Source organism: Poromitra crassiceps (genome assembly GCF_964638095.1).
Source record: "Poromitra crassiceps genome assembly, chromosome: 2".
Taxonomy (NCBI): Eukaryota; Metazoa; Chordata; class Actinopteri; order Beryciformes; family Melamphaidae; genus Poromitra; species Poromitra crassiceps.
The window spans coordinates 109,067,991-109,095,831 of NC_139624.1; the positions used below are offsets into that span (position 1 = coordinate 109,067,991).

The following is a 27,841-nucleotide window of genomic DNA, read 5'->3' on the forward strand; positions in this document are numbered from 1 at the left end:
CATGTTTTTTTTGTCTTTCTTTCTAAATCCTCCCCATCCGTCAATCAAAATTAATGCAGATTTCACCAGATATCGCTTTATTTGCATATTTCAGTCACAGATAATAATAGTCACAGTTAATAATATGAATTTATAATACAAAAACGGTTTAAGGTTTAGGATTAAAGATTCATTATGATTGGAAGGAAGGAGAAGAGCTTTGCACCTTTGGCACATCTCCTTAACAGCATAATGCATTGCAAGTGATGTAATCTCAACTACATGTTGAAAAATAGCATTGTAGCATTCAATTATGTCTTGGCAATCATCTTATTAACATCCATATATTTTGACATGATCACACTGCGATAGGCTAATGCATATGGTAGTAGACATTTTCCTTTCATCCATGTATCCTCAGGCGTTGTTTGCTGTCGGCTGTCCAATATATTTAATGCATAACGTTACTGTCAGCTGTGGCAGCTTGGACGATGTCCATTCCGCTCACATCAAGGCATCCTAAAGAGGTTGCAGCGCCCTACAGCAAAATACGGTTTCCTCCGAGGCTATTATTTGTGTGACAGCGGTGACCCAGATAACATTGGGGAATGTACGTTGACAACACGGGCCAAATAATGCATGCTTTACATGCAGCGGAGCGGAAGTCAAGATATCAGTCTCCTCTTCCAACCTACTGTAATTGAGGAGATTGTGACGCATCCTGGCAAGGTCAGGACGACTCGGGAGGAAGAAAGGCTGTTTTGTGCGGGGGGTTGAATGGGGGCTGGTGCTTTGCATTCCTACGGTGTGTCCGCAGAGGATAGAGTCATCCAACCAAATGAGATTCTGCAACCAACATACGTCCTTCCCGACTGAGGCTTGACTTTCAGCCCCGGTCTAAAAGGATTACAACACTCGCTACCTTACGAGCGGAGTGAATACAAGAAGAAAAAAGTAGAAAAGAACAAAAAAAAAGAGAGAAGGAGATCAAAAGTAAGCAGCGAGTATGATCAAACCACTTTGTCTTCAGAGACCGTGGATTGATGTGCCACTCGTCCTCTTAGCTTGTAGAAGGACTAATAGCAAGAGAAGAATGGATTATCAGCGTGGTATGCACTTACTGAGAGCTGCCCCTTGAGCCAGGGCCACGGCCTGAGAGCCTTTCTTCTGAAGACTCCATTAAGGCATCAACCTTGGAGCACCACACTTCATCATGACTGTCTTCAGCGGTTGTTGCTTCCCCAAGTAGATGCAGCTGGGCTTTCCTTCATTGTCAGCTCACTAGCCAGTTGTCACATAGGCTTGCGGTACGTAATCTTATCTGATTGCAATTACTGTTTGTTAATTGCTTGATAAAGTACAAGTGATGAACGAGGCCCTGCAGGGACTGAATGGCTTTTGAGTGGAACACATGGCTCAACATAGAGCACCCATCTGCATCTGTATCCTCAGGTGGAGGCCATATTTGTCACACTGCATTGGGTTTGACGAAGAAAAAAAAGTGGAACACCAAAGGGAAGGCTTTTGTCATTGCAAGTGACATCCTGCCAAATAGAGAACACAGCATGGGACAATAAGAAATCTGTTCAGGAAGCAAGAATGAATTGGAAATAACACAATGGCTGCTTATTATAAACAAGGGAGCAGCCCTTGACACACCGTAAAAGATAGAATGATGAAACTGCACTTGAATTACAGCATCCCGTCTCTCCAGTTATTTGGTAAACTCAATCTCCCCTGGTTGCTTTTTTTTACGACAGCTTTAACGAGTTGTGAACAAGCGCTAACAAATGAAATTGCAATTTTTCCTGAACAAGGGAAACAAAAGCAGTTGAAACAGGAAGGCATTAGAGCAGTTGAGAAAAGGAAGTAGGGAGACACTTAGGCCTGGGTATCGTTTAAAAAATGACCATACCAGTACCAATACTGGTACCCTTAAAGTGATACCGATACCAATAGAGCACTCCATTCAATACCATTTTTATGCCTCCGCCGGCGATAGCCAGGCCAGAGGCATTATGGATTCGGGTTGTCAGTCCGTCCGTACGTCCGTCCGATGTTCGTTAACGCGATATCTGAGGAATATGCCTTGACATAATTTCATCAAATTTGCCTCAAACGTCGACTAGGACTCAAGGACGAACTGATTATATTTTGGTGGTAAAAGGTCAAAGTTCAAGGTCACTGTGACCGCACGAATGCCATTCCCAAGTTCGTTAACGTGATATCTCAGGAACGGCTTCATAGAATTTCTTCCAATTTCGCTCAAACATCGACTTGGACGCACGGATGAACCGATTAGATTTTGGTGATCAAAGGTCAAATGTCAAGGTCACTGTGACCTCTCGAATGCCATTTTCAAGCTCATTAACGTGATATCTCAGGAATGCCTTGATGGAATTTCTCTGAATTTGTCTCAAACGTCCACTTGGACTCAAGGATGAACTGATTCGATTTTGGTGCTCAAAGGTCAAAGTTCAAGGTCACTGTGACCTCACGATCGCTCGTTTCATGCTCGTTAACTCGATATCTCAAGAACGCCTTGGCAGAATTTCATCCACTTTTCCTCAAACTTCCACTTGGACTCACGGATGAACTGATTCGTTTTTGGTGGTTAAAGGTCAAAGTTCAAGGTCACTGTGACCTCACGAACCCCATTTCCAAGCTCTTAACGCGATATCTCAGGAACGCCTTCATTTCTTCCAATTTGGCTCAAACGTCGACTTGGACTCAATTATGAACTAATTCGATTTTGGTGGTCAAAGGATAAGGTCACTGTGACCTCACGAACCCCATTTTCAAGCTTGTTAATGTGATATCTCAAGAACGCCTTGATGGAATTTCTTCCAATTTGCCTCAAACGTCCACTTCAAGGATGAACTGATTAGATTTTGGTGGTCAAAGTTCAAGGTTATTGTGACATCACGACCACTCGTTTCATGCTCGTTAACGTGATATCTCAGGAACGCCTTTACGGAATTTCATCTAATTTGCCTCAAACGTCCACTTGGACTCAAGGATGAACTGATTACATTTTGGTGGTCAAAGGTCAAGGTCACTGTGACCTCACAAATGCCATTTTCAAGCTCGGTAATGCCATATCTCAGTAACACCTTGATGACATTTCTTCACATTTGGCTCAAATGTCAAAGTCTGGACAGACATGCATGTCGACTGCTCACTTGTTGGCGGAGGCATATATCCGCGGTGCGGTCGTTCTAGTTCTACTTAATTTATTTCATTCAACCAATCATGAATTTGTTCGTTTGTTCATTCATTCATGTTCTAATTCATTCATTCATCTCTGTCACATACACCACACTCGACTTCACCACCACAGAGCTGTACAGTATGGGTTGTAGCTGCTGCGGTAGTGGCCAGTCACACTTCACATTAAATTGAAGAATGCTTGTGGTGAGCAAAACCATACAAATATATTTCTTTCTCTAGATTTGTGTACAAAAAGGATTGAATGCAAGCATCATTTGATTGGAGACGTTTTGATACTTGATACTGGGTTATTTCGGTCCAAACCTTAGGGGTATTGAGTAAGGTTGTCAAAAGTATCAATAGTATCGATAATTATCAATAGTATCGATATAATACGGATATAATACTCATTTGAAACAGTATCGATACCAGCAGTGCTTTCTCTATATCTCTATAAAAACCATATCAAACATAATACTGATTTTCCCCTCCCTATCATTGGTGGGTATCTGTTGCTTCAAGCTAAAAGTGTTCTGATAGGCTGAAGTGTGAGTGCGTTCAGGATCGATGTGTTGTAACCCCCCCCCCCCCCCCCCCCCCATCGAAAATGGTATCGAGTGACGATATTTTTCTGGGTATCGATAGTAAGAAATTCTAGTCTAGTATTTAGTACCGATAGCCAGTCCCTAGAGACAATAGCAGAGTCTCTTGTTGCCTAGGCACTGGTTGGCTGCTAATCTTGGAGTATTGGCCGTTGATTTTCTATTTTTGATGGTGGAGGAGTGGAATCACACACTGCCTCTCATTAGGAGGCGAGCTGCTGGCAGGCCTCTCAGGGCCCTGGCTGTCACTGGGGAGACGAGGATGTTTGTTTATTTCATTATTTCTCGCTTTACCAAAGGGCACGTTTCCACGGAAAAGCCTTAATGCCCTGTGGTTGAGGAGTGTTTGGGCTGCACTATCATATCTCATAAAGTATTTACAGCCCCTGATAGGCCCCAGTGGTTCTCCTGGGCCCAGTGGGTAGACTCCTCAATGTAGTCCCGGGCAAGTGAGCAGTGTTCTCTACACAGATGTGACCAAACACGCCAACACACACACAAACGCACACACAACACACACACACACACACACACACACACACACACACACACACACACACACACACACACACACACACACACAAGTCCCTCCAGTGATGGGCTGGAAATCAAACAATTGGCAGGGGAAAGCGATTGAATGCAGACATAATATGGTTGCCAGTTATGTATGACTCAGCGATTGAAGCGGAAGCAGAGCGACCTGGGGGAAGGACTCAAACTTCTTACGGCAGGGGAGCGGGGATTTGTGTGTGTGTGTGTGTGTGTGTGTGTGTGTGTGTGTGTGTGTGTGTGTGTGTGTGTGTGTGTGTGTATGTTTTGTGGGGGTGGGGTGGTTTTGGTCTGTTTTCATGCTCCCCATTACCAGCTGCTCACCTTGGCAGAGAGGCAAGGAGTTTGCAATATGGCACCGGGCTGGCTGTACCCACGCCATGGCAACCCCCACGGTCTCCAGCGGCGACCTGGAGCACGCGTTGGCAGTGTTTGTTGATTAGCCGATAAGTCTCCACTTGTGCACCAGGAGGGGGCAACTTCAATTATGTTCTGCTCCTTTGTGGTGTGTGAGTGGAGGAGGAAGGCTGTGATGAGGTCATGTGGTGACAGGGTTGGCAAACAGCTGTCTGACAGCGTTACGGCGGTGGCGAGGAGATGTCTGAATAAGATACGCCAATATCGCCATGACACCTCGCAATCGCAGGCACGCTACCACCTACTACTTTTTAAAAAGACCTGTCGGCTCTGTCTGTGAGTTTAATTGCATTGCTATGATCAAATGTTAATGTCTTTTTTGTTCTTTTTCCCAATCACGAATATTCAAATGAGGGGCAAATAAATTTGACGGCAAAGTGAATACAAAGTGCGGAGAATTGCCTATAATTAAAAGATAACACGCTCAAAATTATGCATGGAATACAAAAAAATAAAAGAAATGCTATGGCAGATGCAAAAAAGAAATGTATGTTCAACTAGAAGTGCACTCGGAGAGCGCAGACCTCCGCCAAGGCCAATAGTCCAGGCTGCTATGATATGCAAATTTTGTGAGTCGGATCGGATCCGCTCCAAAATTTAATTGGTTCTTCCTTGGCCCATGCTACACCCTTCCACCAAGTTTGATGAAAATCAACCCAGTAGTTTTTCCATAATCCTGCTAACATGTAGACAAATGGCACCGAAAATATAACCTCCTTGATGGAGGTAAGTCTCAGAAGCTCTGACCGCATATCTCAAGTTTACACATCAACAGGCATTTGATCGGCTATTTTTGTGCTGTGTCTGAGGCCACCATCTGGCTGTATAAAAGACAGCCAGGTCTTGACAGGCCAGGACACAAGGCCTTAAAGGCTAACTGGCTAATTGCCTTAAGTGGCCCATTTGCCATGCCATCTTTTCAGCCTAACTCAAGTGAAAGCACAAACGAAAGCCGGTCTGCTGTGCCGCACTTGAAACTGATTAAATTCACAAACAAAGACGGCTTGGTCCTAAGTTCTCACGCACGGACGTCTGATGAGACCGCTTGGTCCTAAGTTCTCTGATGAGTCTGATGAGCGCTACTCCACTCCTCAGCCCACTTCAAGCTGTACGATGGAATGAGTGGGTATAAAAATAAATCTCTTCTCCGCCGAAATGGACCGTTTGAGATGTTGTGGTGTCAAACAGTCGGAAAGGTTAATTGAGTGGATGATTCCGAAATGTATTGAATGTCATTGATTATGTGATGCATAATTAAATGGTGTCACATATGATAATTATCTATAAGTACATAATAATAGATTGCAAGACGTGGCAATGGGTGGATGAAGTACCTGAAAGTCACGCTTGCTTACCAGAAAATTAAATTGGTAGAAGTTCAAGTAAAAAAGAGTGAAAGTATCAAAAGTAATTTCCAGATATTAAATGTACTTAATTCAAAGTAAAAGTACAAGTAAATGCTGTTAAAAAGCAAGCATCGTGTTTTTCTTCTTTGAATTTTATAGCAGTTGGCAAATATTATGGTGCACTACTACCACCAACTGGAATGGAGCGTGGATCGTGATTAACATAACTTGCAAGCTACAGTGTAGGGGCACTGATTCACCAAACCTGCTTGTGTGCAGGCTACCAAATTTATTCCAGTTTTATTTTGTAGTAACGAGTAATGAAGATGCTTAGAAGAAAACTATTGGAGTAAAAGTACATTTATTTAGGAAATGTAGTGGAGTAAACGTGAACGTTGACAGAAATATAAAACTCAAGTAAAGTAAATAGGTTTCGTCGATCCCTCCTCTCTTGCCTCTGAAAATTAGTCCCAGTGTTCATATGGCATGGTTCCGGTCTTATGATTTGGTAGCATAGGAGGACAGAGGATGAAAGCCTTATGATTTGGTAGCATAGGACAGAGGAGGAAAGCCTTATGATTTGGTAGCACAGGAGGGCAGAGGATGAAAGCCTTATGATTTGGTAGCATAGGAGGGCAGAGGATGAAAGCCTTATGATTTGGTAGCACAGGAGGGCAGAGGATGAAAGCCTTATGATTTGGTAGCATAGGAGGGCAGAGGATGAAAGCCTTATGATTTGGTAGCACAGGAGGGCAGAGGATGAAAGCCTTATGATTTGGTAGCATAGGAGGACAGAGGAGGAAAGCATTATGATTTGGAAGCATAGGAGGACAGAGGATGAAAGCCTTATGATTTGGTAGCATAGGAAGACAGAGGAGGAAAGCCTTATGATTTGGTAGCACAGGAGGACAGAGGATGAAAGCCTTATGATTTGGTAGCATAGGAGGACAGAGGATGAAAGCCTTATGATTTGGTAGCATAGGAGGGCAGAGGATGAAAGCCTTATGATTTGGTAGCATAGGAGGGCAGAGGATGAAAGCCTTATGATTTGGTAGCATAGGAGGACAGAGGAGGAAAGCCTTATGATTTGGTAGCATAGGAGGGCAGAGGATGAAAGCCTTATGATTTGGTAGCATAGGAGGGCAGAGGATGAAAGCCTTATGATTTGGTAGCATAGGAGGGCAGAGGATGAAAGCCTTATGATTTGGTAGCATAGGAGGGCAGAGGATGAAAGCCTTATGATTTGGTAGCATAGGAGGGCAGAGGATGAAAGCCTTATGATTTGGTAGCATAGGAGGGCAGAGGATGAAAGCCTTATGATTTGGTAGCATAGGAGGGCAGAGGATGAAAGCCTTATGATTTGGTAGCATAGGAGGGCAGAGGATGAAAGCCTTATGATTTGGTAGCATAGGAGGACAGAGGAGGAAAGCCTTATGATTTGGTAGCATAGGAGGACAGAGGAAAGCCTTATGATTTGGTAGCATAGGAGGACAGAGGAGGAAAGCCTTGTGATTTGGTAGCATAGGAGGCAGAGGATGAAAGCCTTATGATTTGGTAGCATAGGAGGGCAGAGGATGAAAGCCTTATGATTTGGTAGCATAGGAGGACAGAGGAGGAAAGCCTTGTGATTTGGTAGCATAGGAGGCAGAGGATGAAAGCCTTATGATTTGGTAGCATAGGAGGGCAGAGGATGAAAGCCTTATGATTTGGTAGCATAGGAGGACAGAGGAGGAAAGCATTATGATTTGGTAGCATAGGAGGACAGAGGAGGAAAGCATTATGATTTGGTAGCATAGGAGGACAGAGGATGAAAGCCTTATGATTTGGTAGCATAGGAGGACAGATGAGGAAAGCATTATGATTTGGTAGCGGACAGAGGAGGAAAACCTTATGATTTGGTAGCATAGGAGGGCAGAGGATGAAAGCCTTATGATTTGGTAGCATATGGGACAGATGAGGAAAGCATTATGATTTGGTAGCGGACAGAGGAGGAAAACCTTATGATTTGGTAGCATACAGAGGAGGAAAGCCTTATGATTTGGTAGCATAGGAGGACAGAGGAGCAAAGCCTTATGATTTGGTAGTGGACAGAGGAGGAAAACCTTATGATTTGGTAGCATAGGAGGGCAGAGGATGAAAGCCTTATGATTTGGTAGCATAGGAGAACAGAGGATGAAAGCCTTATGATTTGGTAGCATAGGAGGGCAGAGGATGAAAGCCTTATGATTTGGTAGCATAGGAAGACAGAGGAGGAAAGCCTTATGATTTGGTAGCATAGGAGGACAGAGGATGAAAGCCTTATGATTTGGTAGCATAGGAGGGCAGAGGATGAAAGCATTATGATTTGGTAGCATAGGAGGGCAGAGGATGAAAGCCTTGTGATTTGGTAGCACAGGAGGGCAGAGGATGAAAGCCTTATGATTTGGTAGCATAGGAGGGCAGAGGAGGAAAGCCTTATGATTTGGTAGCATAGGAAGACAGAGGAGGAAAGCCTTATGATTTGGTAGCACAGGAGGACAGAGGAGGAAAGCCTTATGATTTGGTAGCATAGGAGGGCAGAGGATGAAAGCCTTATGATTTGGTAGCATAGGAAGACAGAGGATGAAAGCCTTATGATTTGGTAGCATAGGAGGGCAGAGGATGAAAGCCTTATGATTTGGTAGCATAGGAGGACAGAGGAGGAAAGCCTTATGATTTGGTAGCACAGGAGGGCAGAGGATGAAAGCCTATTGATGCCGTAAATGCTTCTTGGTGGCCATGCTGAATGCACATGTGGCTGTGACACTTTAATTGTATTTTCGATAAAAATGGATCAGGAGGCCATTGTGAATGCACGTTGGGCTGCCAGATTGATTTCCGGGGGAGAGAGTTTTTTTTCTTCCTAATTTGAGCAGAAGGGCAGCAGTAAATTCTCTTCACCGGCAAGGTGGGCAAACGGAGGGGACAGGTTCACATCCCCGTAGCGGCGACCGGCGGGGACAGGTTTACGGTCCCCGTAGTGGCGAGCGGCGGGGACAGGTTTACGGTCCCCGTAGCGGCGAGCGGCGGCGACAGGTTCACGTCCACGTAGCGGTGAGCGGCGGGGACAGGTTTACGGTCCCCGTAGTGGCGAGTGGCCGGGGTTCGATACTCTGAGCCGCCTTGTCTCTCCTCCAGGGAGAAGAGAGGAAGGACTTCTCAAAACCACAAGATCATTCTGTTTCCATAGAAATGAGAGCCGCCACAGCACATGTCACACAGTCTATCTGGCATCTCAGCCCGAAAGGAGAGGACTCAACAGTTATTAACTGAATTGTAGTGCCAGCAGAGATAGGCAGCTTGATAGACAATCATAGAAAAGGACATTGCGGCTGTAACAGCGGGGGGAAGATAATAATGTTGAAATGGATTGTTTTCAGCACGGTTTGAAAGCACGCACTGTAACAGAAAACAAATACAATTCTGCAGTATACCCTCCTGGCTTGGTTAGACAGAGAAGACAACAGATATTTTGACCAGTATTCAAGCTGCTGAATGATATAGTGTCATAGATCCTAATCAAAAAAATGCTAGAAGGCTGCGGCACACTTGCCTGGAGAAAAGGAAATGAAAACAGTCATTTTTTACCAGTATTCAAACAGTGTTAAAGATGCTAATCCACAAAGATGTTCATTTCGCTTCTGCCAGCGTTGCCCCGATACAACAAAAGCTTCTGAGCACCTGGGCTAAAAAGCGTTTTAATATGAGATGAGGAAGGAGACTTTGCAATGTGCTCCCACGTGTCCCAGCTGCAACCACACAATATCCCCCCTCAGTCTGTCCACCGGCAGAGCCAAGCACGCTCGCAGATACAAACCACTCTCCATCGTCACGCTCGGAGGGAAACGTGCGCACTCAAACGGTCAAAAAGCACACGCAAATTAACGAGGTGTCAATAATTCATCTCATCATTACAGCCGCGCATATTGTCACCTCGTATGTGTACACATGCAGATGCTGTTTGCGTTGGTCGCCGTTTGTCCGTGTCGGCAAACATGTTCTTTGCCTTTGCCCTTTACCCAAAGCGACCCCCCCCCACTGCGAGTATCCCCATGTCCTTAGTTATTATGTAAAGCGGGTTGGAAGCATAGACCCTAAAATAAATATGGACACAGCTACTCTGATGTCACCCATTGGATTATGGATTCCTGTTTTGAAGCCCCAAGCTCGGCATTTGTCGCCATTTTGGTTATTTGAATTAAGTCAGAAGTGACGTGAATTTGGACGAGGAGAGCCGCAGCACCACCTGCTATTGGTCCACGATTGCCAAGCTCCACAATCACTGAACAGGCCACCTGTCAATCCCGCCCCCAAAGCATAGTCTGCTTTATCGTCTATTCCAGTGATTCCCAACCAGGGGTACGTGTACTCCTAGGGGTACTTGAGGAGCTTGCAAGGGGCACTTGGAAAGATTGGGGATTACAATGTATTTCCAAAATGATAAAATCAGTATTCCAAGTAGTATTTCATACTAGCTCCATCTTGATCAAACTGATGACTTTTCCCAATTGAAAACTGTCATTCAAATGATTTCCATTTAATAATCAGATGTGTTAGAGAGGCCTACTAAAAGTTTGATATGAGTTTAATAGAACAAATTTAGGAGAATCGTCGACATGCATGTGTGAGGTCAAGTTTATTTGTATAGCCCTAATTCACAAGCATGTCTCAGAGGGCTTTACAGAGAATATGTCTAGCTAAATCTAGCGGAGCACTAACAACAACAACAACAATAATAATAATAAACATGATTTAACAATCTTATTTTAGAGAGAGAGAGGGGGGAGGGGTGAAGTGGAGAGAGGGGGAGAGGGAGAGAGAGGGAAGAGGGGAGGCAATGGGAGGAGAGAGAGTGCGAGAGGGGAGGGGGGAGAATGGTGGAGGAGGGAGAGAGAGGGGGGAGAGAGAATGCGGGAGGGAGAGAGGGGAGACAATGGGGGAGAGAGAGTGCAAGAGGGGAGAGGATGGGGGAGGAGGGAGAGAGAGGGGGAAGAGGGGAGACAATGGGGGAGAGAGAGTGTGAGAGGGGATGGGGAGAGAATGGAGGAGGAGGGAGAGAGAGGGGAAGAGGGGAGACAATGGGGGAGAGAGAGTGTGAGAGGGGATGGGGAGAGAATGGAGGAGGAGGGAGAGAGAGGGGGAGAGGGGAGACAATGTGGGAGAGAGAGTGCGAGAGGGGGGAGGAGGGAGAGAGAGGGGGAAGAGGGGAGACAATGGGGGAGAGAGAGTGTGAGAGGGGATGGGGAGAGAATGGAGGAGGAGGGAGAGAGAGGGGAGACAATGGGGGAGAGAGAGTGCGAGAGGGGAAGGGGAGAGAATGGAGGAGGAGGGAGAGAGAGGGGGAGAGGGGAGACAATGTGGGGAGAGATTGTGAGAGGAGAGGGGGAGAGAATGGGGGAGGAGGGAGAGAGGGGGAAGAGGGGAGACAATGTGGGGAGAGTGAGTGTGAGAGGAGAGTGGGAGAGAATGGGGGAGGAGGGGCAAGAGCGGGGGGAGAGGGGAGAGTGCAGAACAGAGTATACTGGGGCTGGGCGATACGGTTGAAACCAATATCACGATAGTCACAGGGGTCAGTTTCGAAGCATACCAATGTCTATCACAATATGGTCCGTATGATGGGACCATAATTTACAAAATGAACATCATGCTGTATTGAACAAGACTTGAAACTAGCGACTGAGACCATAAACTCGTTAGGAAAGTGTTTACAAAGTCATTTACAAAGCTAAAAACAAATTACTCCCTAACAATATACAAAAATGGTTCAAAGAAAGAGAAAGTGGTTATAATTTAAGAAGGTGAGGGAATCTCTTGCAATCCAAGGTGCGCACCACACTCAAAAGCATGTGCATATCCGTCAACGGGGTGAGGCTGTGGAACAACTTACCTGAAGTGATCAAAGAAAGTTTACACATCGCTCAATTCAAAAAGCAGTTTAAAATGTTTACCCTAGAGAACTATAAAATATAAGAGGTCGTACTGAATCGTTTTTGCTTGTCTGTCTCATATATCCAGACATATATTTTGCTTCTTTTTTCCCCAGTATTTTCTTGTACTTATTTCTAGAATATTTTGTTTTTTATTTTCCAGAATTACTTCTTCCGATAAACTAAGTTTATTATTTGGAGAAATGACTGTACTTTTGATAAACAAATAGTAACCGTGTCAAAAAAATTAAGATGTATAAAAGGGGTAGGAAACTACAAGCATTAGCTTCTTCCTTCTCCTTTTTTGAACATACATGTAATTTATTTTCTTGGTATAACATGTGAAACCATGTGGAAAATGTTTGATTGTTTGATCTCATGTTCAAAAATAAAAATCTCATTCATTCATTCATTTACTGAGGTCATCAATCAAGTGAGAAGTAGGGTTATTGACTTCCATGCAATCTGACTTCTTTTTGCAGCCAGTGTAGTCGTCCTCTGCAGGCCATTAGATAGAATGCAGGTTTAAGGGATTCGTTTCATTTTGGTAGCCTCTTGGCTCAAACGTGCAACTTAACGAGGTGTCAATAATTCACCTTATTAGAGCCCAGTATAGGCTATTGTCGCATGTATAAACATTCAAACATTCGGATCCTGTTTGTGTCAGTCTGCATTTGATGCGTTTGCCCTTTACTCCCCACCCCCTGCAAGTACTCCCATGTCCTTGGTTTTTAAATGGGGTTGGAAGGGGAAAGCAGCGATGGAGCAGTGGGAGTGGAGAAAGAGAGCGACTGGACAAGCTTTTGATGAGTTCTTGGAGATAAATATGTTTTGGTTTGGGGGATTTGGTTGGTGGAATTAAAATGTCAAAGCTAAGCTGCTGTTTATGTGGGGAAATAAAAATTAAACAGGAGATAGAGAGAGAGAGGGACAGCAAATAATAACGAGAAGCTCGCCAGACAAGTGGGCTCTCCTGGTCCTCTGGCATGCTGGTGAAGTTGCTGATCTATGTGGGCTTCGCAGGCAGTGAAATCTGCATGCACTCAGCGCTGGTACTTCACAGACTTTGACCCACTGGCATTTCTGTTTTACAGCGCTGTGAAAATGCCACATTAGTAGCCCCGCTGTTAAAGCGCATGATAACATTCCCCGTGCAATAATACCAATGAAAGCAATATCTTTAGATGGTCGGTCTGTGTGTTTTGTTCCTGGCAGGATATGGACTTCATAAAAGATGAGGTGGTGCTTTGCTGAGGCTAAGATCACATGCATGGCTTATTATAGCAGAAGCTGTCAGTGTCAATGTTGCTTTGCCGAGGCTTAGATTGGTCAGATCATTGAAATGTGTTGCAGCGGATGGAAACGACTTACTTGTGTGTTCTTGTATTGGTGACATCTTTGATGCTAAGCATTCGCTGCTCTTCAGCACTGCACTTTCCAGATCACCTGTCAATCAAACAATGTGGTTGTATTTTCTGTAGATGCAGTTTGAGTTTCTCTTCTCTCTGTATGTTCATGCTGGCTGTCACTGCTCATGCTGACTACCTGGCTCTTCTTCTGTTTATAGCAAACAAACCTTAGAACAGTCATGTCAAAGCTTTCAGGAAGTGGATCTAGGTTGAATCATTACTGTGTTATATCAATCAGCAATAGAGTGGTGCAGGGACTTTTGTAGGCCAACACTGCCCTGGGTTCAGAAGTGATTCTAGCATCGCGCTGGGTCCAGAAGTGACTGTAGCATCGCCCTGGGTTTAGAAGTGACTGTAGCATCACCCTGGGTTTAGAAGTGACTGTAGCATTGCCCTGAGCATACTGTAGCATTGCCCTGGGTTCAGAAGTGAGCATGCCCTCACTGAGCATGCATCTCACTTCTGGGTCCAGAAGTGACTGTAGCATCGCCCTGGGTTTAGAAGTGACTGTAGCATCACCCTGGGTTTAGAAGTGACTGTAGCATCACCCTGAGTTTAGAAGTGACTGTAGCATCACCCTGGGTTTAGAAGTGACTGTAGCATCACCCTGGGTTTAGAAGTGACTGTAGCATCACCCTGGGTTTAGAAGTGACTGTAGCATCACCCTGGGTTTAGAAGTGACTGTAGCATCACCCGGGGTTTAGAAGTGACTGTAGCATCACCCTGGGTTTAGAAGTGATTGTAGCATCACCCTGGGTTTAGAAGTGACTGTAGCATCACCCTGGGTTCAGAAGTGATTCTAGCATCACCCTGGGTTTAGAAGTGATTCTAGCATCACCCTGGGTTCAGAAGTGACTGTAGCATCACCCTGGGTTTAGAAGTGACTGTAGCATCACCCTGGGTTTAGAAGTGACTGTAGCATCACCCTGGGTTTAGAAGTGACTGTAGCATCACCCTGGGTTTAGAAGTGACTGTAGCATTGCCCTGGGTTTAGAAGTGATTGTAGCATCACCCTTGGTTTAGAAGTGACTGTAGCATCACCCTGGGTTTAGAAGTGACTGTAGCATCACCCTGGGTTTAGAAGTGACTGTAGCACTGTAGTAACAAATGTGGTCATAAACCTTTTATTTTCCTTTTTTATTTTCCCTTTCTTAAAACCTTTTATTTTCCTTTTCTTATGTCCCCTGAATAGGCGGGGTTTTTAAATCCCTAGGTAGGTTCCTGTTTTTAGTATATGAGCTGGTCTCTATCTTATTATTTATTGATTGATGCATTTTTATTAGGTATCTAATTAACCATTCACTTAAGGTTTTAGAATTTTGATTTGAGTGGTAAATGTTATCATCTGTTTGTGTATGTTTTTTGTCCTGCGCACACACGCGCTCATACCTGCATACAGATTCACTCGTCTTGTCCCACACACAAGGACCACAATGGAAACAAGCCCTCGGGCTTTATTATGTTTTATTCCTTTTGAGCAATATGTTGATGTTGTGTTTGTCTTGTACTTACCTGCTATTATTGTTTCAATAAAGTTATCAATCAATCAATCAATCAAAGCATTGCCCTGGGTTCAGAAGTGATTGTAGCATCACCCTGGGTTCAGAAGTGACTGTAGCATCACCCTGGGTTCAGAAGTGACTGTAGCATCACCCTGGGTTTAGAAGTAGGGATGCACGATATATCGGCAATCATATCGGTATCGGCCGATGTTGGTCATTTTTTAACATATCGGTCATATCGGTATCGGTCAGATGTTGCAATGTTAATATCGGTTATCATTATCAGCCAAATTCTTCACATTGATATGAAATAATGCAGTAAATCTATGATTTACGGGCTTTTCCAAAGGCTTTGCAAATAAAGAAATGCATAACTTTTTCAAATTCAGTGTTAACATGTGTTTTTCAGTAAGTACAAAATGTGAAGATCATAAAAATGTGGTTTTATACAGATCATATCGACATCGGTAAATATCGGTTATCGGCCATAACAGCAATGTTAATATCGGTTATCGGCATCGGCCAAAATTTTCATATCGGTGCATCCCTATTTAGAAGTGACTGTAGCATCACCCTGGGTTTAGAAGTGATTGTAGCATCACCCTGGGTTTAGAAGTGACTGTAGCATCACCCTGGGTTTAGAAATGATTGTAGCATCACCCTGGGTTCAGAAGTGACTGTAGCATCGCCCTGGGTTTAGAAGTGACTGTAGCATCACCCTGGGTTTAGAAGTGACTGTAGCATCACCCTGAGTTTAGAAGTGACTGTAGCATCACCCTGGGTTTAGAAGTGATTGTAGCATCACCCTGAGTTTAGAAGTGACTGTAGCATCGCCCTGGGTTCAAAAACCCCATTGACTTCAAGACGAGGGAACCCATGCTAACTCATTTCCGGGTTTTAGGAGGTAAAACGTTACAGATTAGGAGGCTGTTGGTATGAGGTGCTGTTGAGAACAGAATTAGATTGTTTTCCTGGGTCTGTTTCTCACACAGCTTCACTCAGACGGGGACCGAGGCGATGGCAGCGTGCGGTACGTGCTCACCGGGGAGGGAGCGGGGTCCCTCTTCAAGATCGATGAGAACTCGGGGGACATTCACGCCACCAAGAGGCTGGACCGTGAGGAGAAGGCCTACTACATCCTCCGCGCCAAGGCCGTCAACCGCCTCACCAACGTGGCGCTGGAGGGCGATTCGGAGTTCATCATCAAGATCCACGACATCAATGACAACGAGCCTCGATTCACCAAGGACCCTTACATGGCCAGGGTCCCTGAGATGTCCGACATTGGTGTGTACCGCTATAAATACTCTCTCTCTCTCTCTCTCTCTCTCTCTCACACACACACACACACACACACACACACACACACACACACACTCTCTCTCTCTCTCTCTCTCTCTCTCTCTCTCTCATGGTGTTGTGTACCTACTGTGTCTCCATCTCCTACAGTACTCACCCTCATGCCAAATGAAACGCAGGTGAAATGTGTTAACATATAACACACAGGGAGGGTTCCAGCATATGGAGAGATATATGTGTCTTTATTCTGTGACTGAAAGTTTACATCCTGTAACCAAAGAGTGTATCTGTGAGAAAATAAATCCACTTTGTAATCAAAAAATAGATCCGTAAGCAAAAACATAGATTTGAAAACAAAACTATCAACAATCCAATCAAAGAAAAATTAAAAAATTAAATTAAAAAAATGTTTTTAGATTTTTCATTAATGTGAATTAAAAAAAGTTGCATGCAAACACAAACATTTTGTTCTCAACTCCAGACCATTTGTTTGCGAAACCATTACCTTTGCTTACAAAGCTCAACTTTTCTTTTGCGAAATGAAAAGTTTTGTTTGCAAAACCTGAGTTTTGCAAAACTTTTTCTGTTACAATAAGGGCGGGACCTACAGCAGAAAGAAGTAACGCACGTCCCTATTGGCCAGTGTCGATTGGAGTGATAGCTTGGCAACATCCAATCCAGTAAGAGACAAGGCGGAGGGCGGGCACTTGAACGGAAGTATTTCCTGAAGGAATCTCCATGCCATTTCAGCCCCAGTTATAACCACAGATTGAAGAGAGAAGCTGTGAGTATGTTCACACCAATGTTTTTATGTTTGGTCAGGTTACATGCACCGGTCCAAACATAAAAACATTGGTGTGAACATACTCACAGCTTCTCTCTTCAATCTGTGGTTATAACTGGCGCTGAAATGGCATGGAGATTCCTTCAGGAAATACTTCCGTTCAAGTGCCCGCCCTCCGCCTTGTCTCGTACTGGATTGGATGTTGCCAAGCTATCACTCCGATCGACACTGGCCAATAGGGACGTGCGTTACTTCTTTCTGCTGTAGGTCCCGCCCTTATTGTAACAGAAAAAGTTTTGCAAAACTCAGGTTTTGCAAACAAAACTTTTCGTTTCGCAAAAGAAAAGTTGAGCTTTGTAAGCAAACGTAATGGTTTTGCAAACAAATGTTTTGGAGTTGAGAACAAAATGTTTGTGTTTGCATGCAACTTTTTTTTAATTCACATTAATGAAAAATCTAAAAACATTTATTTTATTTTATTTTAAAATTTTTCTTTGATTGGATTGTTGATAGTTTTGTTTTCAAATCTATGTTTTTGCTTACAGATCTATTTTTTGATTACAAAGTGGATTTATTTTCTCACAGATACAGTCTTGGGTTACAGGATGTAAACTTTCAGTCACAGAATAAAGACACATATATCTCTCCATACCAGCACAACTTCATAGCAGCCTTCTCCAAAACAACGGAAGTCAATGGGGACAAAATCACACTGTGAATAGAAAGACCTAATATCCCATTATTTGTTGCAATCAGCATAGGTAAGATTTGCACTAAATGATGGTGCAAATAGAGGTCTTTTTGCAACTCTGAAGAACTGGTCCCTGCTGTCTTCAGTTGTGTTGGAGAAGGCTGCTATGGAGATGTAGGTACTGGCAACCTCCCTGTGTTATATGGACAAACTTCACCTGTGTTTCAGCTGGCATGAAGGTGAGTAGATGATGACAATTTCATTTTTGGGTGAACTATTTCTTTAACACACATTTTTGCAATCTACTATTAGTCTCTTTATTATTATTATTTTTGTTAGCACAAATTGAAAAGCAGCATCTTGTGCAGACATGCTGTTAATTGAAAAAAACAGTCTAAGTCTGTGTGGTATGAATGAGATAAGGGGTAATGTAAGGTAATGACGTAAGGGGTACGGTGGCGCAGTCGGTAGTGCTGTCGCCTCACAGCTAGAAGGTCCTGAGTTTGATTCTCGCCTGGGATGCTGTGGGCGCTGGAGTTGTGACCCCCCCATATCTTCAGTGCCTACTGCCCAGGTGGGCTATCTCGTCGAAAGGGCCTTTCTGTGTGGAGTTTGCATGTTCTCCCCGTACCCCCCAGGGGGTTCCTCTGTACATAACCCCCCACTAAAAACATGCAGAAGATCGTCATCCGACCAGTGACGACAACATCTGAAGTTTGTCACCGGGCGCTGGAAAGAAAAAGCGACCACTGCTCCTGGCCTGGAGGAAAGGACAAGCCTGGATGGGTCAAATGCAGAGGACATATTTCACCGGCCACCGTCAGCATGAGTGTGTGTTGTGGCTGCATGCATGTGTTGTAGTGTTCGTGTGACAATAAAGACGGGCGTGTTTTTTTTTTTTTAAGATAAGCTTACTGTTTTAAAAGCAGAGCATACATCTACATCTTGACAATGCAAAAGCACACCATAACAAATGACCTTTTTTTGTTTGTTTTTGTGTGTGGGCATTTTTGCCTTCATTGAACAGTTCACAGTACAGATATACAGAATTATTTGGGGAGAGAGGGGTATAACAAGTTTATTTTTAATGAGACTAGTTTCTTCTTATGGTAGTAACGAAGCAAAGTAACTAATTAACTAACGCTGACCTAGACACACAAAAACATTCCTCATAATGGCATGTCAAATCTGCCAGCTCATTTTTCATTTCCCCTGGCAGATGCGTCTGGCCCCTCCCATTCAAACAGATTTCCTGAAAACTGCCGGGCCAATCACGGCTTTGTTTAATACTCATCTGATTGGTCAATCACGGCATTCTACATCTGTTATAGAGAACCGCAGGAATGAATCTGGAAGTATACTTCCAGGTTCGTCAGCAAAAAAGTGAATGGGCCTAGAATGGGGATTTCACTTAAAGAGCGTGGTGCAGGTAAAATAAAAATAAAAATACAGTTAGGAGGACTCAAGATTCTAATGAAAATACCCCAAAAAAACAAGTTAAAACATGCCCCCAGGGTAGAAATATGGAGAAAAAGGTGGCATTATAATGCACATGTAAAAAAAAAAATCAATCTGTGGAGATAACACCTGTGATGACACTTGGGCTACTGTACCTACTGTAATAATAATAATATACAGTCAATGTGCACAGCAGAAAACTTTCCAAAACACCAGACGTACGATAATTATTGTATTTGTACGACAATTTACCACCAAAACCAATTGTATTTTGACCCTCTGGTACGATAATTCGACACTGCCCAGAATGCATTTTGGCATTGACGTGAGAAGAAGAAAACTCCGCTCCATTTCCCCCCCAAAGGCAACTGTTTAGTTTTTGTTTAGTTTGGGCTTCATCTATGGTTAATATGGCACTTTATAGTTTCAGTAGTCAAACGTATCTAAGTAGTAAAACTAGTTTACCCCCAATATGCAATCGGTTTTTCAAAATAACGCCTATTTGCAAATATAATTTTGGAGAGCCACTGCAAGGCACAGCGGACCGACCATCTCAGCTCGTGTAAACCGGCTGCACAATGGTATCAGGTGGATAACTTTATCATCGGAGATGGACGCAAGTGGCACTCTGGAGCTCAGGAGGAGAGCAGTTTTAGCTGCAGAGAGGAGGTACAGCTGCCGCGAGCGGCCTCTCGACGGACAAACAGACCGGGACAGACGCTGGGCGTACGGAGGTAATGATCCACATTAATTGTTTATTGAGTATTAAAATCGTCACAGGTGTTATTGCTAGATTTGCGGGTTTTTATGTGCGCGTGCCAAATGCTCCACAAAAACCAGTCTAGATGCAGCTATGTGTGGGGAAAAAACAAAAGACAAAGGAGAATCCTAATTGCTACATAAAAGTCCCACATATTAATGCCAAGTGGTGTCTAACCTGAATCATGCTCTTTAAATGCATAAAATAAGGTCTGTGGTTATCAAAAAATTATGGGAACACGGATTTGGGTTTAGCATGATAATCTTCACAATAGGACTGCTCAATCGTCCCTATTTTCATATTGTCCAATCGTGGCCATTCATCAGATTCAGATCGCCATAATTTATTAATTAGCCGTCATTTTAAGTATTATTATTATTATTTTTGATAAAGAGACCTATTCCTATTTAATGGCATTAATAATTTCGAGGGGAAAAAACAATCGATCATAATTGAATGCAGCATGTAGAAGAAGAAGAAACGTAGATTATGCATTTATATGAGAAAAATGCTTTCTGAAGCCGCCTCCCTCCATTGGCCTCACTCTTGCTGAACTCTGCAGTCTACTTTTCCATGTTAATTTTGCATGATTTAACACCGGCTGTAAGGTCAAGTCACTGTTGACCTAGTCTCGCTGGCCAGCCTCCTCTCCCTTCCGTCCGAGGAGTCTGGCGCCGCAGGTCTCCATAACTGGGATAAACACTCCCCTGCTCTACTCTGCTCTCCCATTGGAGGCGTCGGTTTCAGACGCTGCCGGATTTCCGCTCCCCGCTTAAGAAGCTCTGTCATTGGCTCCGACCATGTCAATCAGAGTGGCTTCCGCTCCCTCCTCCCTGTGTGTTGCTGTAAATAGTCCCTCAGGGAAAACAACAACGCTAACTAGCTAGCAAGCTAACGGCAGAAACCTACACGCTAGCTCGTTGCTACATGCTGAAAACGGCAAGTTGGATTGTTTGAAACAATTTTCCAAGGGCACTGGAGACCTGCGGCGCCAGACTCCTTGGACGGAAGGGAGAGGAGGCTGGCCAGCGAGACTACTGTTGACCTGTTGCACTCTGACTCTTCATCATAGAAAGTAACACAACACGGAGGCTGGAGTAAAGTTGGAACGAGATCGCCATGTTATGGACTGCTGCTGCTAACCTCGCGTCACCCAGAGCATGGCAAATAACACAACCACCGTTTTTAGCCTTAAAAATAAAAGCACACAGTGCAAAATAAACTTAAATAACTCATAGCCTTAACTATGAGGAACCTCCATAAAATAGCTTACACATCAACAATACTGTGTTATGATTAAATAATTATGGAGTGAAACTACTAGTCTAAAGGATTACTCAAAATTTATATTAACGTTAACGTGAAAGCCCGCGGCGGAAGACATACTTTTAACATTCTGTCTGACTTGACGGTGCTGCAAGGAAACTGGAGAGGGAGACGTAGAGAGCAGATGCTTTCCCCCTCACTCGTGCTGATTTTAACAGAGCTCTACCAGAAACATCTCGTGTACAGTAGGGCGCAGCTTCTAGAGATTATCTTTGTAACTCGAGTGCTGTAACGCTAAGGACGGCTTTCCCCCCTCACGCTGATTAACAGAGCTCTGCCAGAAACATAGATTAAGTGTAGCCTACAGTACGGTGCAGCTTCTAGAGATTTTTTTATACGAATAATAAAAACTAGTTCAAATCGCCTTAAATATCGCTGTAGACGACAATTCGCGATCACTCCCTTCAATCGGCAATTTACGATTTGATCGCAAATCGCAGCAGCCCTACTTCACAAACGTGAATAACTTTCATGACTTTTGGCACGTAGATGCTTTTTTTCTAAACGCGATTTTTAGAAAAGGCTTCAAAAGGAATACAAGTTATTCACGTTTGTGAAGAGTATCATGCTGAACCCAAATTCGCGTTCCCATAAACGTTTGTTAACCACCGACCTTATTTTATGCATTTAAGTGTAATCCCCATTCTAATTAAAACCCCATAGACTTTTCCACTGACGAACCAAATTGTGGCGATTTCTGGATAAAGCCTCATCCCTGCGGTACTCTATTTCTGTATAGCAAACCACTGCTACAGTTAGCAGACCGTTGCTAAACGCTGTTCTGACTCTGGAGGACCACATCCAGTCATATCAATCCACAGAAAGTAGTCCGGTAATAATGGTTGCTTCACGTCGGGGTCCTGCATCACCCAGTGATAATGAGCGTCTCGCTGTAACAGCTGATCTCATGGCGTTTTGGCAAAAAGCTGATAAGTAGCATTAGTGTGTTTACATCTTTGAGTCGCTCTGCGCTGCCTCACACCTTTTGTTGCTTGCTGGTTGGTTAAGGCATTTTGGACTGCCCCCCCCTGGAGATAGAAATTGAACGGAGAGATCCCAGACTCATTTGCATAAATTATGAATTGGTCTGGCGATGTGAGGCTAACTGTATGTATGAGCACGTATCTAATGTCATTAACCTGATTGAGTCCCTGTCCATGTATAATGTTGCTGATGATCGGTCCAAAGCCACTAAACCTTTTAACCCCTAACATAACGTTCAACCCGTTTCCCATTGCGTTTCACAAGACCCCAACGTATGATAGTAATCACTGCTGTATCTTGGGCAGCGTGAACATCCGGTCAAGATAATTGTAAGATGTGAGCCCATAAAACCACACTCATCAAGGATTCACATAATGGAAGGTGTGTGTGTATGTCATGACAAACTGGATTAAAGGGCTTATGATTCAAATAGGATAGAGACGTTACAAAATGCCCATCTTACTGGATCAATGGGACTTTATCAATCATAATAATGACCCTAGCTGAACGCGGAGGGCCTGACTAATTAAACAAGAACGACTAGAAGCTGTTTTATGACCGAAAAACAAACAAGGTAAATGGCCTCTATGATGGTTACAGCACTGTGGTGCAGATAATCTTTTAAATACACTGCTGTATCTTATTGAAACAGTATTTAATTTAATTACGAGCATTGTCAGCTCCATCATCACAGTGAATCATTTGTGTCTTCTATTTCTGCCGTGCCAATTTCTGAGACAGCGTCATTTGTTGTTTGTGCATTATCATTTGTTGTTGTCATTCAGCACTAAATTAAAGTTTAATTACCATGCACTTTCGCTCTTCGTCTTAGTCTTAAAGTACATAGGGTCCCCTTGAATATAGATAAACAATATAAATTGGCTACTTGCATGAATGTATGGAGTGCATTGTGGGCTTTGCTGCTGCTGTGCTTGCAGACATCAGACATGTGACAGAGTTGTCACTCGGTTCAGCAACCCCAAGAGAGAGAGGCCGGCACTTATCTAAGGGCAGCACGGGTGCCCATGGCAACAAGCGAGGTGTGATGTCACCGCTTGGCAGAGCATGTGTTCGCGAGTGACTGCGTCTAAACGCTGTCCCTTTAAACGTGACACACACACACACTGACTTTTATTATAGTCTCACAGCGTTGGCATCCTTCTCGACGAGTCTTAGTCGGCGGTGACTTTGATGTGTCCGTCTTTTGACAATTGAATGATTACAGTGGAGGTAATTTACTCCCACCGCACACAAAGAAATTCAGTAATTCCTGTCTTGTTTGTCAGGAAATTCTTTCTCCAAAGCTTAAAGTCAGCAATGAGATGTGGATCAGTGATATTTTCAAAAAGCTGCCATGTCAGAAAAGCCTCTTTGAGTCTAATTCCCTAGTTAAAGGTATTAGTGATCAAGGTTGGCTGAACTTGCTTGGGAATCCTCCCAAACTGTCAATTTGGCACAAAAGTAGACAGCTATGGTCTCTCTCTCCTCACACAGCAGACAGCTATGGTCTCTCTCTCCCCACACTGCAGAGAGCTATGGTCCCTCTCTCCCCACACAGCAGACAGCTATGGTATCTCTCTCCCCACACAGCAGGCAGCTATGGTCTCTCTCTCCCCACACAGCAGACAGCTATGGTATCTCTCTCCCCACACAGCAGGCAGCTATGGTCTCTCTCTCCCCACACAGCAGACAGCTATGGTCTCTCTCCCCCCACACAGCAGGCAGCTATGGTCTCTCTCTCCCCACACAGCAGACAGCTATGGTATCTCTCTCCCCACACAGCAGGCAGCTATGGTCTCTCTCTCCCCACACAGCAGACAGCTATGGTCTCTCTCCCCCCACACAGCAGAGTGCTATGGTCTCTCTCTCCTCACACACAGCTATGGTCTCTCTCTCCCCACACTGTATTCCTCACTCTCTTTTTCTACAACACAATAATCCCTCTTCCTTACAAATGACATTAATTTTTATGGGAAGGGGAACTCTAGTACTCTCACCCTTGCAGAATCTCGACTGACATCAAATTAGGGAAGTTTCATGGGGTCATTATCCCATTGTATTGCACAATTCTATATTTATACCACTTTGCCATTAAATATTTCTACTCAATTAATTTTCTTATGCATGTAATGAGGCAACACTTGGCCCCGCAAGGCACCATTTGGGAGGTAGCACTTGGCTAACCGCTTCCCTTTGTTCTGCTGAAATAGGACTTCAGCGTCCCTGGAAGGGAAAATGGATCACAGTCATTCCGCCTGCTATCAGATATTTGGCTTCTCAGACACTCACAGATCTGTGGATACACTAATAGGCTTCTTGGGGTTTGCAAAGAGCCTGTATCAGCGCCGCTTGTATGCGTAGTGAGATATACTTAGAAAAATGCATTAGGACTTATCGATCATCTGCGAAAAATCAATCAGGTATAAGGCTAAAAGTGGCCAAGGCATAAAGATTGGTTTGGGTAATGCAAGGGGACAGAAATGATCAGTCTCATTCCGCGTGAGCGTGATTAGAAGGGGATCCGACACCTCATCAGAAGGTGCATCGGCTTAACCAATTATCCAGCAGGCAATTTTCTGCGATATTGAAGAGTTGATCTAATTCATTGTCGTGTATCTTCTCCCCCAGGAACATCTGTGATCCAGGTGACAGCCACAGACGCAGACGACGCCACGTACGGCAACAGCGCCAGGGTGGTGTACAGCATCCTGGAGGGGCAGCCCTACTTCTCTGTGGATCCCGAAACGGGTCAGTGGCATTTCCTTGTTTTTTTGGTGGTGTGTTTTATCGCTGCGGATAACGGGCTGAACGTAGACAACATGAGGTCACCTTGAGATGTTTCCAAAAGCTACTATGGAGTTTGATGGCAGAAAATGTTTCAGGATGTAAAACATCAGCGATAAACGTCAGGTTTCGGTGTCAGAATCAAAAAGAGAGGGCTCCTTTCTAGAGCCACCATTTTGCACCGACAGACGTTCAACAATCACACAGGGAGAAATCCATCGTAGAAGAGGAGAGAGAGCAGTTTCTCCACCCACAGGAGCAGGAGAGAGAGCAGTTTCTCCACCCACAGGAGCAGGAGAGAGAGCAGAATACAATTTAGAGAAAAGGGACACAACTCTCACTTTCTGCGACCAGCAGCTCTATAGCTCGGTCTGTCGGTTGGTCCACAACAATTTCCCCATTTGCAATTTCCACTGTTTGCAGTGCCCGTTCACCCTGCTGCACAGAGCGCTCTTTGCAGTGCCTGTTCACCCTGCTCCACAGAGTGCTGTTTGCAGTGCCTGTTCACCCTGCTCCACAGAGTGCTGTTTGCAGTGCCCGTTCACCCTGCTCCACAGAGTGCTGTTTGCAGTGCCTGTTCACCCTGCTCCACAGAGTGCTGTTTGCAGTGCCTGTTCACCCTGCTCCACAGAGTGCTGTTTGCAGTGCCCGTTCACCCTGCTCCACAGAGTGCTGTTTGCAGTGCCTGTTCACCCTGCTACACAGAGTGCTGTTTGCAGTGCCTGTTCACCCTGCTGCACAGAGTGCTGTTTGCAGTGCCTGTTCACCCTGCTACACAGAGTGCTGTTTGCAGTGCCTGTTCACCCTGCTACACAGAGTGCTGTTTGCAGTGCCTGTTCACCCTGCTGCACAGAGTGCTGTTTGCAGTGCCTGTTCACCCTGCTACACAGAGTGCTGTTTGCAGTGCCTGTTCACCCTGCTGCACAGAGTGCTGTTTGCAGTGCCTGTTCACCCTGCTACACAGAGTGCTGTTTGCAGTGCCTGTTCACCCTGCTGCACAGAGTGCTGTTTGCAGTGCCTGTTCACCCTGCTCCACAGAGTGCTGTTTGCAGTGCCTGTTCACCCTGCTCCACAGAGCGCTGTTTGCAGTGCCTGTTCACCCTGCTCCACAGAGCGCTGTTTGCAGTGCCTGTTCACCCTGCTGCACAGAGTGCTGTTTGCAGTGCCTGTTCACCCTGCTACACAGAGTGCTGTTTGCAGTGCCTGTTCACCCTGCTACACAGAGTGCTGTTTGCAGTGCCTGTTCACCCTGCTGCACAGAGTGCTGTTTGCAGTGCCTGTTCACCCTGCTACACAGAGTGCTGTTTGCAGTGCCTGTTCACCCTGCTACACAGAGTGCTGTTTGCAGTGCCTGTTCACCCTGCTGCACAGAGTGCTGTTTGCAGTGCCTGTTCACCCTGCTACACAGAGTGCTGTTTGCAGTGCCTGTTCACCCTGCTGCACAGAGTGCTGTTTGCAGTGCCTGTTCACCCTGCTCCACAGAGTGCTGTTTGCAGTGCCTGTTCACCCTGCTCCACAGAGCGCTGTTTGCAGTGCCTGTTCACCCTGCTCCACAGAGTGCTGTTTGCAGTGCCTGTTCACCCTGCTACACAGAGTGCTGTTTGCAGTGCCTGTTCACCCTGCTGCACAGAGCGCTGTTTGCAGTGCCTGTTCACCCTGCTGCACAGAGCGCTGTTTGCAGTGCCTGTTCACCCTGCTACACAGAGTGCTGTTTGCAGTGCCTGTTCACCCTGCTCCACAGAGCGCTGTTTGCAGTGCCTGTTCACCCTGCTCCACAGAGTGCTGTTTGCAGTGCCTGTTCACCCTGCTGCACAGAGCGCTGTTTGCAGTGCCTGTTCACCCTGCTGCACAGAGCGCTGTTTGCAGTGCCTGTTCACCCTGCTGCACAGAGCGCTGTTTGCAGTGCCTGTTCACCCTGCTGCACAGAGTGCTGTTTGCAGTGCCTGTTCACCCTGCTGCACAGAGCGCTGTTTGCAGTGCCCATTTGAGCATCTGCTCTAGGAGGCTGAATGCCTAACTGGTCGCAGCTATTGCAAATTTTGCGCTTGTTAAAACTCTCTCCCTTTCTCTTACTATGCATTGTGGGAAATGTAGGAGTGACTCCCTTTCTCTTACATTGTGGGAAATGTAGGAGTGAAGTAGATTAGGCAGATTGGGGGAAAGTGGTTCACCAGCAAAACTGTGGAAGAAAAGACAACACATGTATTAACAGCTGAGTCACCTCAGGGAATGTAAGGTTTCATGACCTTCTATGGCAGAGGTCTTGTTGTCACAGTGGCTCCTAGATGTCTCCAAGATGTCCATGGATCTAACTTAAGACATAACATGTGTTGCTGATACTCTACTTTGGTGACCCGTTTTAACGTCAGCACATTCCGTACGTCCTTGGAAGATACATACAGGACTGGTTCAATCTGTTCCTCTTTGAAGAAGCGTACTGTACGTAGCCTCCTGCTGTGCGCATCTCTTCCTTTTGCAAGACTCTCCTTTCTTCAATAATATTCAAGTAAGGCGAACATCTGACTCCAGAACACTGCTTCAAAAACAACACTGTATCACATAATAACTCCTGGAAAGCCTCGAACATCACAGATTGATGATATATTTAACAGTAAACAGACTATCTTATTTAAAATTGTCCCCCATTAAACCCAGCTCAACTCCCTCTCTAGCGCTCTCGGACAGGAGACAAGGATTTGTCGTAGACAGAGCAAATCACTGACCCCACAATGTAGCCGCTCGCTAGTTTTAATCATTAATGTGGCTTTGGAACACATCCCACTTGTGTCTTTTTTA

General features: G+C 44.8%; 1 protein-coding gene across 1 annotated transcript in view; it reads left to right on the forward strand.

Moving 5' to 3' along the window:
- The window catches only part of LOC310795342 (cadherin-6-like), a gene marked incomplete at both ends in the record, with an annotated part of 69,253 nt that overhangs the window by 1,838 nt on the left and 39,574 nt on the right, over window positions 1-27,841 (forward strand). The window contains 2 exons of the mRNA XM_083657385.1: window positions 15,952-16,246; window positions 24,890-25,009. Coding sequence (XP_083513511.1) covers window positions 15,952-16,246; window positions 24,890-25,009 — 415 coding nt within the window. The remainder of the gene's footprint in view (window positions 1-15,951; window positions 16,247-24,889; window positions 25,010-27,841) is intronic.